Raw genomic sequence first — 14,790 nt, 5'->3', positions numbered from 1 at the left:
TCGATGAGGGAGGCGACCCGCTTTAATCAATGATGCTTCTTTCCCTTCTATGTCTGTATAGTATGAACATTCTTTATGACGGTACCAAAAGTTTCCTTCATATTTTTTAATAACGTCTAGAGCTCTTTATAATATGAAACTTCTTATCTCTCTCGAGGACAAAAACTTCGAGAGTCCTTGCTAATCACGCAAGTTCGTCTCCAACTTAAAACAATTTCGCGTTCATCAGGTTGTGAAAGAGATAATTTTCTGAAAGTTCTATATACCTCTTTAGAAAGCCAGAATTTCCCTCTCCAGACAGCTGTCAATCTCGCTAACCGCGAGATCGGTATGCTTCCAAGGGATAATGGCCACGATGATCGTTCGGTCATTGGCCCATTATCCCGGGGACCCGTTTGGACCCATTCTCGATATCGTTGATGAAGCAAAACGCTCGTTCGGCGTCGTAAACCGACGATAAATCGTCGATCTAAAGAGCCTGCTGTAATTCCAGAAAACTGGGCCCGCTGATTAGAGAATTTCCTCGATGGCCACTTTTAAGCTGGCCAACACGTCTCTCACAAATTGACCACGAGATCTCCGTGGTTTTTAAGTGCTGCAGCGATTAGCGGGCGCACGAGATCGCCGATGAATTTAAAACGTGTTAATCTGAAAGCAACGTCGAAACGAGAGAAGGTACGTGGGAGATTAACACCGAGCGGGGTCCTAACGAGCTCCAGAGTGGCCTGCCGAAGTCGAGGGAGCGATGTAACACGATAGATCGCGTTGGATCTGGCAGAAGGAACGCAGGCTGGATTCTATCGCGATTCTGTTGTGGGAATACGGATCAAGGAAGAAGCTTCGCAGGTGGATGTTGCTCATAATTCAGGGAAAGACAGTGGCGGACGCACGAGGGTGCCACCAACGGGCCATGCAAAGCGCCTATCTGATCGATTTAACTAAACGCCTCCACTATATCACCCTTAACTGATCTTCACCTTTCACCCTTTTATACACGGTAGACTGCGTTCCTCGCCTCGCTCTCGTACTTCTTCGTTGGTTACTATGCCGCGACCATCTACACGGTGGCGTAGAGAAAAAGGACGCTCGTGAGAATAACCGAGCCGTAACAAGCGTCGATGAGTGTTCCGCCAACCACTTTGCCAAATGACAGTCGATTTCGAGATACTAGATAGGCCGATCGAAATTCCGGGTTCGAGAGTTCGTCGACTGGAAAAACGGTGTCGGGAGCTTCTCAGGTGATTGGAACTTGAAAAGAAAGAAGCATTAAGGGGATGACAAGTTTTTCTTGGCGATACGGAACGCGGAGAATGGTCGCCCTGGATCATTTGTGAATCGTACTGATTATTCTGCTTTTCAGTTTCTCAAGAAGAAATGTACGTAATTGATGATCTCCATAATTCTGTATTTTCAATCTCATTTTCTGGAATAATCGAGGTCCTGTTATCAACATTAAATATATAACTTCTTTTGAAACAAGGAAACAAAATAAATAAAGAGGAAAAACGTCCTCAGTATCTGGCTGCTCGCTTGTATGCCGTTAATTGTACGGAAAACAAGATATTCCTCGTTTTGCTGGGTTCAGTCACGAGTCAACCACGGAAGCATAGAATTAACAGATTTCACGTGCTTCCCGCTCGATTCTCTCGTGCCTCTCGTTACGAACTCTTGAGAAATCATCCGACGACCTTTGTTCGCCCCATAGACCACGGAAGAATTCCGTCGTGTCGCAGTACGTACAGTGAAAAGGGTTTGTCGGGCTGATTGCTTGAAATTACCGCGATCCGGCTGCACCGCTAAGCGTGATGGCTACGAATCGTGGACAGAGAAACGATCCTCTGATTCCAAGGAAAATCTCGACCCTGTGGTAGATGTAATATCAACGTGCATGAAACTGGAGTTAGTAATCTTTCACATGAATTCACAGAGGGTATCAATTTTGAGTGATATACCAAGGGTTTTATCATTTCAATCCTCTTTCGTGACTACGTATATTATTCACAATTACTACCTCTCTAATAACAATTACTTCATCATCAAAAATATGAAAAGACTGAGACTCCAGAGTGACTAAAGAAAAGAGAGAAGAGACCTAAGGTACTTTTTTAACAATCTCAATACTTTTTCGATTCACAGCTTTTCTTCAATCCATCGAAGCGTGTCAGTTTCACCCGAAGCGCGCCAAATTACGTCACTCGGAGTGTCATTCCGAAACAAGCGAAATAATTCCCGTCGGACGAAGAGTCTGCCGCGGGAGTAGCGTACGCTCGGCTGGAAACAGCTGAACGAACAAATTCCTTTCGCGAACGGCGACGCGAAAGCGGTTCGACGCTCGTAGCCTTTGTAAAGAGACGTGGTTACAAGCCGACGAAACTGCACCTTACTTTCTGACATTTTCGCGTCGCGTCGCTTCGCCCAGATTATCATATTACGCGCGTGTATGTGCCGACATCGCGCGCGGCCATTCGCTTTTTCGCGATTCCAGATAATCCGCTGATGGATCATCCCCGAGGTTGTAGCTCGTCGTGTACGCGGCTCGTTTCTCCGCTGCCACACACGGCGACACCGATTGTTCCCTCTCCGTCTCTTCCTCTTTCCCTCTCGAGAGACGATCGACGAACCAACAGTCGCGCCGAGTGCCGCATCAATTATTCAAAAACAATGAGCGACGATCGGGGGACGAGGCACGCGGAGGTCCTGCGCTCCTCCGAGGCGCTTCCTTATTGCCATCGCTCAATGTCCTCGTCGCGAGATCTACAACGACCGATCGACGTTTTTCTTTTGCTGGGCGATCCTGCTGACCAGGGTGGCCGGGGATTTTCAGGATGAATGGGGCACGAGTGAATAGTGGCCTCTATTTTCGAATTTCTACAGGGATTTTTCGCTTGTATCGAGAGAAAATTTGCTGCAGCTACTACATCAATGAAAAATATCGAAGTAGGTGGTGTAGGATTTCTATGAGTATAACTATTTGTCCTAGTTCTTTTTTCTGTCATATTCCAAGAAAATTCTCACATGTAATCTAATACTGTATTCTATTATATAATGACTGATGCATGCATTGACACAAGAACTACAATTATCACTAAACAGGTGTACCTATCTAAAAAAGTAATCTCTAGCGAATCTCAAAGTAATAAGATTTATACCACCCATACGTCTTCCATTACCTCACACAAATTGTGCCTCACTCACAGTCTTCAAATGAGTAATTAGATGAACCTTTATACGAACCCACGACTGAATTATTTCGCCTCCATAAACAACAACGCGAGGAAGGAAAGATCCCGGATTTCTGAAAGAAGCTGAGCCAAGACTGAAGAGGGGATGAAATTGCGAGACAGTGGAACGCCAGACGCGTGTCCTTATTGAAGAAACTTTTAATTGCGCGCACCGGCGTGCAGCTGCAATTAAGGAATCCCGAGGGGTCGTGGCATCGTCGTTCGCAGCGAACTCGAATCGTTAGCCGTGATATCGCACGATTTAATCTCTGCCATCGTTCGTTTCTTTTCTCCCGACTTGGCTGGTCCGCTCGTTAAGTCTCTTTCTCCGCGACGCTTTTTCGCTGGTTCCCCTCTTTTCGGAAGGGATCGTGTCTCGTCTCAAGAGCTTCCTAGTATCTCGCTTCAATTTTTTCCTTTTATACGCTCCTACCTCAAAGTCGACGCGAAGTTAGTTTCGAAGTACGTATCGCGAGCTCCAACTTGTTTTTCGTTCGAGAACTTAAACGCAAAAATTGGCGAAGAAGCGTCATCAGGTTGTTAGACGAAGGGGAAAAGGCGGACGTGATATTTTCGAATGACATTTCGGAAGGGGACGCTTGTAGAAGGTCGTGTTGGTAAAAATAGAGCAGGGACAACGTTGGTGAATTATTGGGGATCTTATTCTGATATTTTTTAGCCTTAGTTCGCTGTGAATGGAGTTATTATTAACCACTCTACATATCAAGACAAAAATATGAGAGATTTGAGAAGTTTCGTGCAGTATTGGAAAGCTCTAGCGCATTTGTAAATGAAATACGAGCTAAAACACGTCATCCACATTTCTCAATTCCCTAAGGTAAAAAATTTGCACAATAGTACAACGAATTTCGTCCCAACAGGTGAACTTTCAGGCACCATTGTTCGCAGTAGAGTATAATAGGGACGAAGGCGGAGGATTCCAGGGGTACGTGTTTCTGTCGGCGCACGACGTGCCAAATTCCTCGAATCGATCAAATAACCGAGCCGTTACGCGCTCTTAAATTTATACCGAAGCACATCGAATGGTAAAAGGGATTGTTGATCTTTCGAAAGGTTAGAAGACTTCGCGTCGTGCCGCCCACGCGAGCGTCAACTCGCTTCCGAAGCGTTTGCCTCGGACTTTGCTCGATAAACGCCGAAATTGTTTGCTCCGCGTATACGTCTTTACTTAACACCTTTCGAGCGACGTCATGACGCCAGCGATACTCGTCGACTATTTCCTAAACCTCTTAACACTTCCAACCAAAAAGATAAATATGTTCTTGTATAAGTTAGACGTTTGAGCATGGAATTCTAAATGGTAGAATTAATGAACTTCGGGAAAAGCCATGGGCTGGTCAAAAATGCTTTACTTGATGGATCTCTTACTCATGAAAATGAATATTCTCGAAGGTAATTAGGAAAAATTTATGGAGTTGATGCATACGAACCCCTTTATTATGAAAATGTTCTACTTATTATTTTATACCCTCTTCATTCATTATTCCATGAAATTAAAAATCCAGCTCGCCTTTAAATGTACATATTTTACCGCTTTTATTAAGTTTTCGCAAACTGTAATGGAAATATTAATCTTTCAGGAACCTGCACGAAACTCTACTTTAATATACAGAACCCGAAATACTCCAACTGGAGTACCACCTATTTCAATGCAAACACAAATATTCCAGAAAATAGTTATAGAGAAAAATCCTATAGTATGGAAGTAATATAAGAAAGTTCATAAATTATTCTCCGAAGAGATGTTTGTGGAATATTCATATCGTATCCGAGATTAATTTTGAAGTCACTCGAAGCTCGCAAAAGTTCAAAAGAAGGAGCCTACTCTTACTAGTGGAACGAGCAGCCAATAAAACATTGTTTAGCCATGTACGAGTCAATGGCATGTGCATGTATATTCCGCGTAATATACGACCTCATACGCGTTTAGGTAACCGGTGTACATGCACGATGATGACGATAGTTATGAGGATTTCCTAATCTTTCCAGAGAGTTACGAGCCTCCGTTGATTTGCCGTGAAAGATACCGCGAACGTGCCTGCTAACCTAACCTTTTGCCACAGATAATCCTAAGTTCATCGAGGATTTTCTCGCGTCCATCGATACTAATTTAAACGACGTCTTTGCCAATGTTGAACAATAAATTCCTGATGAATATGAATGCGTACCGCGGCTCCATTTGCATGACAAAAAAAGGAACTGGAATTTTCTAGCAATGATTCAAGGCATTTTGCCTGGCAACAACTTGTAAATCTTGTTCGCTGGTTGATTTAAATTGATTATGCGTCACCTTCATTAGAGTATACATGTATATTAGGCTCGCGGGAAAAATGGAAAAAATAAATCACTGTTAGTTAATCCGCGCCTTGGGATCATGATCGTAAAAATTGGCATAGCTGCGTGGCAGGTGTGCTGGCTTAATTGCTATAATTGTTGTTTGTAGAAAACATTCCTAGCGCCGAAAGGAATGTGTAGCAACGTGAGGAATTTTGTTCCACGAGTGTTTGACAAAGATGCAACGGCTTGTTCTAGCTCCTTTACCCTTGGAGTTATTAAATAAAAAATACAAAGTCTTGCTAGATCCTTTAGACAGCAGGGGCTTTAGATTTTTCGAAACAAGTGATTCAAACCACAAGGATCAATTTTTGTGTCAGAACCTTTTCTTAATACAAACAGTCATATGTCACAAATTCTCCTATGTCTCTAAAATCTCAAATTTGAAGAGTCACTATTATCTCTAATATTTACCGAACAACCACTCCACCTAAAAGCTCAGAGTACAAAGGGAAAAAGACCATCAGCCACTACCCCGAACTCAGAGAAGACGACAGTACTCCAGAGGGTTGATCAAATCCCAAAGCCATTCTGCCAGCCGCTCCACCAACAGCCTTCCCTCTTTGCCCAGGTATTACATAAACCTTCACCAGCAAAGAGTCGCGAGATAGCCGTCGGGCGCGCTAATTTAATTGCCACGTCTGCGAAAGAAGCGTGCTCGCCGATGGGCGGCGTACGAACGCTAGCACCAATCGTGCAGGTGTATAGTACCGATAATAGTACGGTTATAATAACAGGCAACGAGTACTGGGATGATCGTGGATAGCTCACACACGTCGTCGCGTACGTGCAACCGACGTTGAAGCCAGCGCAAAGGAACGCGAAAAAGCCACCCCTTCCTTTACCTTTATCTACCGCGTGATCTTCGTCCGCGGAATAGCGAATACGAGGGAAATGCGCAGCAATTCGTGTCTGCGCGATTTTCACACGGCTATAATGATACACCGAATGGCCAACCTGTATTCATTCCGCGGAATACCATGCGTATTGCCCTGAAAATGACGTTGTAATGAAATCGTGGTTTCTCGACGCTGTGGGTGGTACGAGTTTTGCTTTTATATAATTGCCTGCCGCTATCCCTTCAACTAGTAATGGGATAATTGTATAATTCTAAATTAGCGACTCTACTTTCTTATAAAGATGAGCAGAAAAAAGTATTTCCTTGATTTCACGATTTCCTCGAGAGAGTTCGTATTTTTTTCCAATTCTTCTTTTTGTTTAGGCTTATCTAGGATTTTTGAGATCTGACAATGAATTCGATTCGAATGCAATTTGTTTTATAATATTATCAGGAAATGGAAGCACCGGTGAACTTGATGACCAGTCTGGCGAATTGTTTTGACAGCCTGCTGACGCATTTTCGCAATCAGTATGCAGAAAACAAGCGGCTGTTTGTGATGTTGAAACTGGAATTTTAATCTGGAAGTTCAACTCTGATCGACGATGTTTAATTAAATCGCGAATCCGGGCACCCGTAATGCATACGTTAATTTATTTCGCATCGTTCCGAGCGTCTGTTATTTGCATACGTACTCGTACAAATTTGGTAGAGGAGAGATTGTTCTGAACTGTAAACGCTGACTCCTGAGAGAAAAAGGAGACAAATGAAGAAATAAGAAACAGAGTGAATGTCTCTAACAACCAATAAATAATTTAATAAGAGAACTACAATGGCGACAGTTAAGGGGTTAAATAAACAGAAGGTGTTGAGGAAGAAATCCGTAGTGGAACACGAGGCGGACAGAATTATCCTCCTGATGAAGTCATTGAATGATAAATTGAGTTTAAACTGTCTGTTTGGTTGAGGACGCCCAAACGCCAAGAATAGCAGAGTTAGAGTGGAGATTGACGATAGCTTCATAAAGAATAATAGACTTAGCAAGTGAGAACTTTGCACAGAATAGTGCAATTACAGTGGTGATAGGCGAAAATAAATTACGTGAGATATTAGCCTATGGTCTCCTAGATTCAGCAACTCGCGTCTCTCTGAGAAATCGTGAAATGAATCTTAATCTCAAGCGACCTTCTCTTAAGTTCTTTCGACCGAGTTCTAATATTTCTCCAAATGAAAAGACAGTTATATTAGTGCACACACAGTATGGCAGATCCAAATAATTACACTATACTTCAAACATTAGACCCAGAGAGGAAGAACCCTCGTCAACATCCTAAATGGGTTCAATTGGCAAACAAAGGAACCCAAGTCTAGGGACTCTATCAGCTTCTCTTCCTGCACCGCAAAACTTTGAGCATACGAGGGTTGCTAAAGTCAAATCAGCGACGTCTCACAAATCCTACAAACTCTGCAAACTCTGCAAATTTGGTAACAAAATTATTGAATTATGTATCAGTACTTTCACTCAAAGGAAAACTCATTTATTTAATTTTCGCAAATCTCAGAACAAAAATGAATAACTAATATTGTACCTTATTTTCTCTAATCAGGACACTGTCACAGAATTCTACAAAAGCAAGATACTGCTAAAATACCAAAATCCTCCTTGCCCACTCGACTGTCACGATTTTCGCGACCTAATTTCTCCTCTCAACTTCAACCCTTCGCGCAGTTTCTCCGTCATGAGAATCGCACACGGGGGGGTGTCACTTGCGTCAAGAGCAAGTCACCAGTTGGATAACGAGCACGTAAGGTGGTGTGGTATTATCAATTTAATTGGTCTGTCGTGCGAAGGTATCGTCGAATCGATGTAGCGGGACTCTAGAGGCATCTCATACGATTGGAGAACCGTAGGAACCTGGACCTTCGACGAAGAAATTAATAAATCAGGCCTTGGCCTCGAAGGGGCCACCATGGCGCCCCTCATCCCGAGATTTCGTATCTCGTCGGCTTTATAGCATTCCAGGATGAAAGAAACGCTGGCCTAATAATCGTTTTAACTCGAGAGTCTTCCCGTCCCGTCTTTTTTGTAGTCACCAAATGTATATACTTCCAGCCGCTGTGAACGAACGCTACTCTTCTTTCGAAGGGCGTGACGCTTATTAAAATACGACAGAAATTCCTAGCGTTATCTACGCGTTAGTTTTGCGTTCTAGTAATAATACGATCGGGGCTAGAAGGATGGGAGCCAAAAGGACAATTAGTCTAGAGGGACAAAGACAAGCTTATCACCGAGATATCGACCAAACGAGAGAGTTGACCTTAGGAACAGTCTTCGGAAGGATCGCTAAGAGTATATCAGCGTAGATAAATTGTTCGAGATTGCGCCTTCCGAGATACTGTCGTCTGAGTTTTGCACTGATTAACGCGATCTTTTATCAACAAGAACGGGAGATAATCGAGGAGAAATTGAAGCAAATCGTCTAGTGTCTACGCTAATCTATACACCAGGTCACAGTTATTCGCTATACTGAATTTTAGAATTAATGTTTACGTCATGCACCAGCCTAAGTATAACGAGGCGGTTTAAGTGGATAAACGTGTAGACGTCGATTTACTGGCCAGCAATCGCGCCAATGAAGTCAACGAGTGCCCATAAAATCGTACGTTGCTGGCCAGAATCCCTGGGAGATTCGATTCGAGGAGCTCTCCAGGAAAAAAGAGGAATCGATAGCCACGAATTACCCATGGGGGGCCATGTGTTCCACTCGGTGGTATTAACCAATCTATCGATAGTGCTCTGTTTAACCCTTTTGCTTCTGATCGCGTATATACGTCGTTTTAAAATTAACTTCTACCAGCGACTGAATTAATCTCTTAAACCTATCCCCCCTATAAGCTCATAATCAACTTAAGACCGCAGAGAACAAACTGTACAAGCCGACCATATTTGGTACGTACTGTTCCCTTTGCTTTCTATCGCAATAATTAATGCAAAAGTAGGAAACAGTGCAGAGTAACGAGCTCCCTCTCGAAATCCGCCACAGCCGCAGGGTTAACCCCCTCACCCGAGGCCGTCTGCGCGTAGATTGGCGCTCGAGGAAATTCGTGGTCAGAGAAAAACCGAAGAGAAACTCACCTTGACGAGCAGGTGGATCGGCTGGCTGACGCTGAGTGGCTTGCCTCTTCTGGCCTTTCCGCCTGCGCCGCCCAAACACTTTATCCACGGCATTCCTCGAGCGTTTTCTCGCCTCTCTGTTGCCTCCTATCCGCGACTGCCCTCTCGTTCTCTCCTCTTCCTGCTCCGCGTGTTCTCCTTCCGGCAAATCCCTCAAGGCTCCCGTGACTTTCCGCTTCTATTCGCGACGCTCGCTCGCAGCCGCTGCATCTCGACTCAGTTCTTCGCCAATTTCCGGCTAACCGCCCGACCGACTTTACCGCGAGATGCTACTCGAATTGTTAAACTTTTCAAGCTGTTGCAGAGTTTTCGGACGCTCCTTATGTGAGGCTCTTATTCTCAGAGTTTGATGGATTCTTCAAACTTCAGTCATAATTCGTTTAACTATTTTCGTGAGCTCTGTGAATTACACTATCATTAGTCTTTCCCTGTTTTAATCTTTTAATGTTCCTGGTTCTATGTTTTGAGAACTTAAAGAAAAATTCCTTCAAGCGTTGATTATTTTTCTATGATGTCACTAACTCTCGAAGCGTGAAATTTTCCATTATCCACTCTGTCTCATTTTCTAGTTAGGAAACGTTTTTGACGAGGGATTCTTGAGTCTCCAGAAGCACTCCTCAAGCTATCACTGACTTAAATTTGAGAATCCTCTCGTATCACTCTTTACTCCCGGGTTCTCAAGACTTCTTCAGATCTTTGGATACTCCAATCTTTACAGACACTTCCAGGGACTTCAATAATCCTTCATGAATCTCCTTCGCCAAGTCGTCATACGCTTCTGAATAGCCTCACGTGTTTACCATCGTCTCAATTGCACAGCATTGTTGTCACAACGTCGAGTGTCCCTCTGACCATCGGTTGGCATGCTGTTCCTCTGTCTCTTTCAGCGGGTCGCGATCATCCACGGCCAAGGCACGAGGCGTCAACAAGCTCGCGAGCCGCTCGAAGTGAAAACAAAGCGCAGTGGGGAGCGAGGTTTTTCTATTCGGCGATTTTCCTCGCGTCGACGTGCAACAAGGCCGACATCCTCTCGCGTGCGCGGCTGCCGCGACACTGGCGGCTGTCGACTTCGCTATCGTCGATTTTATACGCGCCTTGACAGCCGGGGTCACCGCTTCCCTTATCTCGGTACACTGTGCGCTGCCAGCCACCCCTTTTCGCGGCGATCGCGAAGAGACGCCTGAAGATGACTCGCGAGAGGAACGCGCCTCCACCGATTCAAATGTAATTAAAAATCACGAACTCCGTAAACCTCGTGGCTTTCGATAACAATACAAGCGATGCTCCCCTTCCTTTGATCTTTTTTCTCTCCACTGGGCGTCGACTAATGCAGTGAAACTCGGATATCGAGTGTTTGATATCGATTTTGTGAAACTTTAAAGAAATTCCTCACGACTGTATTAAAGAGATTTGGAGCAATGTGGTTTGAACAGTTTTTAGCACAGGTTTGTTAGATTTTAGTTGCTTCAGAGTTTGGAGTGATCGAGGTTGTTTGTAGAATATGTTCTTGGATTTGGAATAGTAACGAAGGCAACGATTTGACAGATTAAAGTATGGTATAGGCGGAGAAATGAAGACAGAACGAGCACGCGTGGCGAACTCGATTTTACGAGCGTCGTGTTTTCTCGACCAGCTCGACCCGCGGCCTGCCGTCGACTGACAGAAAATACCAGCCGGGACCCCGAAGAGCGCTCGAGGGCCGACAGAGGGGCGGAAGGAATCGACAATCCGTGTCGAAACGCAGCGCGGCCAACCGCATCTGCGCTTCTCTCGTTCTACCGATTTTGCGACGATCACTGCAGAAATGATTAATCAACTTCAAACTAGGACATATTAATACAAACACTACATTATTATGGATATACATTTATTCTGCGAAATGAGTAGAAAATTTCTGACTCCATTATTAATGAATTTAATTGGAAGTAATTAAGGCTTAATTAAAGAACCATGCTATCGACTGAATTGGATTTTTAAGGTGATTATTTTTAAAGTTCATAAATGGTAAGTTAGTTTTCTTCATTAGTTTCAGAAATTATGTTTTGGAGTAATCAAGATGTTATTTTAAGGTTTGCTTTAGTCAAACATTGCCGAAAGTTGAATATGTAATCGTGTGTAATAAAATCCTTCGACAGCATTTTCTAATAAATATATGCACAACCATCGAAATTGAATAAAATTTTATGATTTTTGGAACTCTTATCTGTTTAGTTGGAGGAAGCCATTGCCATTATCTATACAGATATTTTATAGCGAGACATAAAAAGATGTTGTTCAGCGACCGTTTATCCAACGATATCGTTGATGGAATAAATTAACGAGGAAAAAGTAGCCGGGTCGAATGATTGATTGCGTTGAAATCATTATTGGGACACACATTAAACGAGATGAAATCTGAAGCATGAAAGGTGGTCTATACAGAGTGCATACTGAACATCAATTTTAATAAACGAGGATATCATAATTCATTTCGTTGAACCATATACAAATAACACGTAACGAATATCCCCCAATGCTTAACAGATAATTTCAAGCTTTATAGCCTCAGGACAATTATTTCGAGCGCGTTGTTTGGAAATAAGCACGCCGTTTCATACAATACAGAAATATCCTTAACTCTTGTCTCATTACAATTTATATAACCCTGTGAAACTACACGAAGATAAATTGCCTTAAATTTCAATGTTTGGAACATGGTGAGAATAATTCACTGATCTACTTTACTCGTTTCAAGCTACAAGAAATTTAATTTCTAAAGTTAATCCATATGCTAGTAGATTATTCTTTGTTGAAGTTCCCAGCGAGAAGAATTCTGCGATACGATAGAAACTATGACAATCCTTCAACGAAGAAACAGTATAATCCTGCTCCAATAAGGTCTAAAAAATTCTTACTCCATTCATTAACATCAACTAATGTTATTAGAGTAATTATACTATTTATTCATTAACTAAATATACCACGACTACCAGCTCGATGTTAAACATCCCAGAAAATCAATTTCTATTACCACTATATAAAAATTAGGCGATACAAGAGACCACCTTGCGTCGAACGATACAAGCAACAAACTCGAGTCGCGATACCGTGGGACAAGGCCGATGGAAAAATGACGGGGGCAGGATGGAAGGCAAATTACATTACCACACGAAACAAAACACCCCGTGCACTGTGTGTCGTACAAGCTGAGTATCAACGGGGAACATGTTTACATCTCGTGGCGCAGCAGCCTACGGATCTTTACGACGGGAGCCCATAAATGCAGTGCCGTAGCCACGTATTTACACGGGTTCATGACATCATGCGATGATCGAACGGAAGTCAAGGTAACAGGAACAGGAACGCGGCGCAGTAGCTGTTCTCGATCTTTCGACAGGCCGACACTGGCATTCGACATGCCTGAAATTTCGACGATGCTTTACGTAACGCCTGTCACTAGAGGTACACGTTGAAAACGAAGAATGAACGCGACGACGGCCATGATATTGGTTCCACGATTGCGCTAAGCTCTTTATTATGCATGAATTACTTTCGCGAGGAAATTGTGCAGTATTGAATGTGGGAAATTTATGTCTATGCCGGTGGGGTATGAGACAATTAACAATAGAGTAGCAGAAGAATTGCTCTATTTAATGCGTTAATTGGAGCGAACTAGTTAACTCGTTATTTGAGGATGTTTCTGCAGCTATTTAGAAGGACGAATTAATATTAATAATTATTTATTGATATTACTATTGTTTTCTGTGCAGAGAATTAATTAGTTGCGCAAGTGGGTTATGAATTTGCCTACTCCTATTCAATTAATATCATTCAGCATTAATACTACACGCCTTTGAATTCCTATAGATTAGATTTGCCATGAATTTATGATGCAATTGCAATACAATGCACCTCTACTAAAGAAAACGTCACAGATATCGCGATTAATCATGAAATCACGATATTTCCCACCAATGCGCCAATCCAGAGCCACTTTATTGCTTGCTCGATCAAAGTTTCAATTCCAAGCGACCCATTGACCCCTCTAGAATTTTAATTAAACAAGTAAAAGCCAACGAATAATGTGGTACTGAAAATTTGATCCGAAACGACATAAAGCGGTGTTGAATTAACACAGCGCTAAAAAAATACAGTATTTAGACGGCAAGATCTTTATGACTTCACTAACTTACTTGGAAAGTCACTCCTACTCCAACCTAGTCATAAAATAATTTAACCAACAGCGGGGCAATAAATAACCCACGGAAATCAACGAACCGAAGTACATATCTAATAAACGTAAAAACACTTTCCCTGCTTGAAATGAATGAACTTATACCCGATACATTGCTTGTAATATCGACACTATATCAATTGAAGCTTAATTACAATTTTCAAGTTCACTCTCAAAATAGCTGCAATTGAATCCACCACTCTCGTTCTTCTCCAACTAGAAACACTATATCAACGTACATACACCGAAGCGTCATGGAGTGCTATCACGACCGCATCACCGATGCCCCAATTAAAATTCTACACGCCATTTACGTGTTGCTGTTCGCGTTCGATCTGCATGCACGGGAGGAACTGAATAATTAAAACAAACCTGCCGCGATAACGATGAAATTTTTCCGCGGACACGGTGCCGTGTACCAACACACACCCGTGTAATTAGAATCGCTGGAGCTTCGCTTGTCCAAACGAAACAGACGAGATTCCAGGCTCAGGGGCCTCCAGATAAATCATCGACTCGGCCGAAGTGTCTCCTTTCCCGATGTCCGCTGGCAGAGTTGCTAATTAAGTTTGCACAACGCTGCCGGTGCCGCTGTTGGCCGCATAACGAGGCGTGTGTAACTTTCTGTTCAGCGGAAGGTAATGCGAGCGGAATACTTAATATCGCGGGCAACCGTTCGGAGCCTCTTTCTGGGCACGTGCTCCGCCCGCCTCGCGAGCTGAAAGGGGTTCGATCCGGAAGCTGCTCGACGTTCCATTCGCTGCCGAGGGAACAGTCGAAGAAAAAGGAAATCGTGGAGCAGCTTGCGCCAAACTCCTCGCGCTGAAGATGAGAGCGTGCGTTTTCGCCCCGGAAAACTCGAAAAGCGGAGAGCTACGCGATAGTAGCGGAGAAAGAACTTTTCAAACGTGCGATGAGGGTAAACAAAAGCTGCTATTGAGAGGTTGGATCGATAGAGATCTAAGGTTTTAGGACCGTATGCGATATT

At 43.2% G+C, this 14,790-nt stretch overlaps 1 protein-coding gene across 1 annotated transcript in view; it reads right to left on the bottom strand.

Moving 5' to 3' along the window:
• By (focal adhesion protein tensin) overlaps positions 1–9,770 on the bottom strand; it is a 140,851-nt gene extending 131,081 nt beyond the window's left edge. Inside the window, exon 1 of the mRNA XM_076386056.1 lies at positions 9,551–9,770. Coding sequence (XP_076242171.1) covers positions 9,551–9,643 — 93 coding nt within the window. The 5' untranslated portion in view covers positions 9,644–9,770. The remainder of the gene's footprint in view (positions 1–9,550) is intronic.
• Positions 9,771–14,790: the final 5,020 nt, after the last annotated feature.

This window comes from Calliopsis andreniformis, chromosome 9 (assembly GCF_051401765.1).
Source record: "Calliopsis andreniformis isolate RMS-2024a chromosome 9, iyCalAndr_principal, whole genome shotgun sequence".
NCBI classification, from domain to species: Eukaryota; Metazoa; Arthropoda; class Insecta; order Hymenoptera; family Andrenidae; genus Calliopsis; species Calliopsis andreniformis.
Note: the sequence above shows the minus strand (reverse complement) of the source record. Positions and strands in the feature narration are given on the sequence as shown.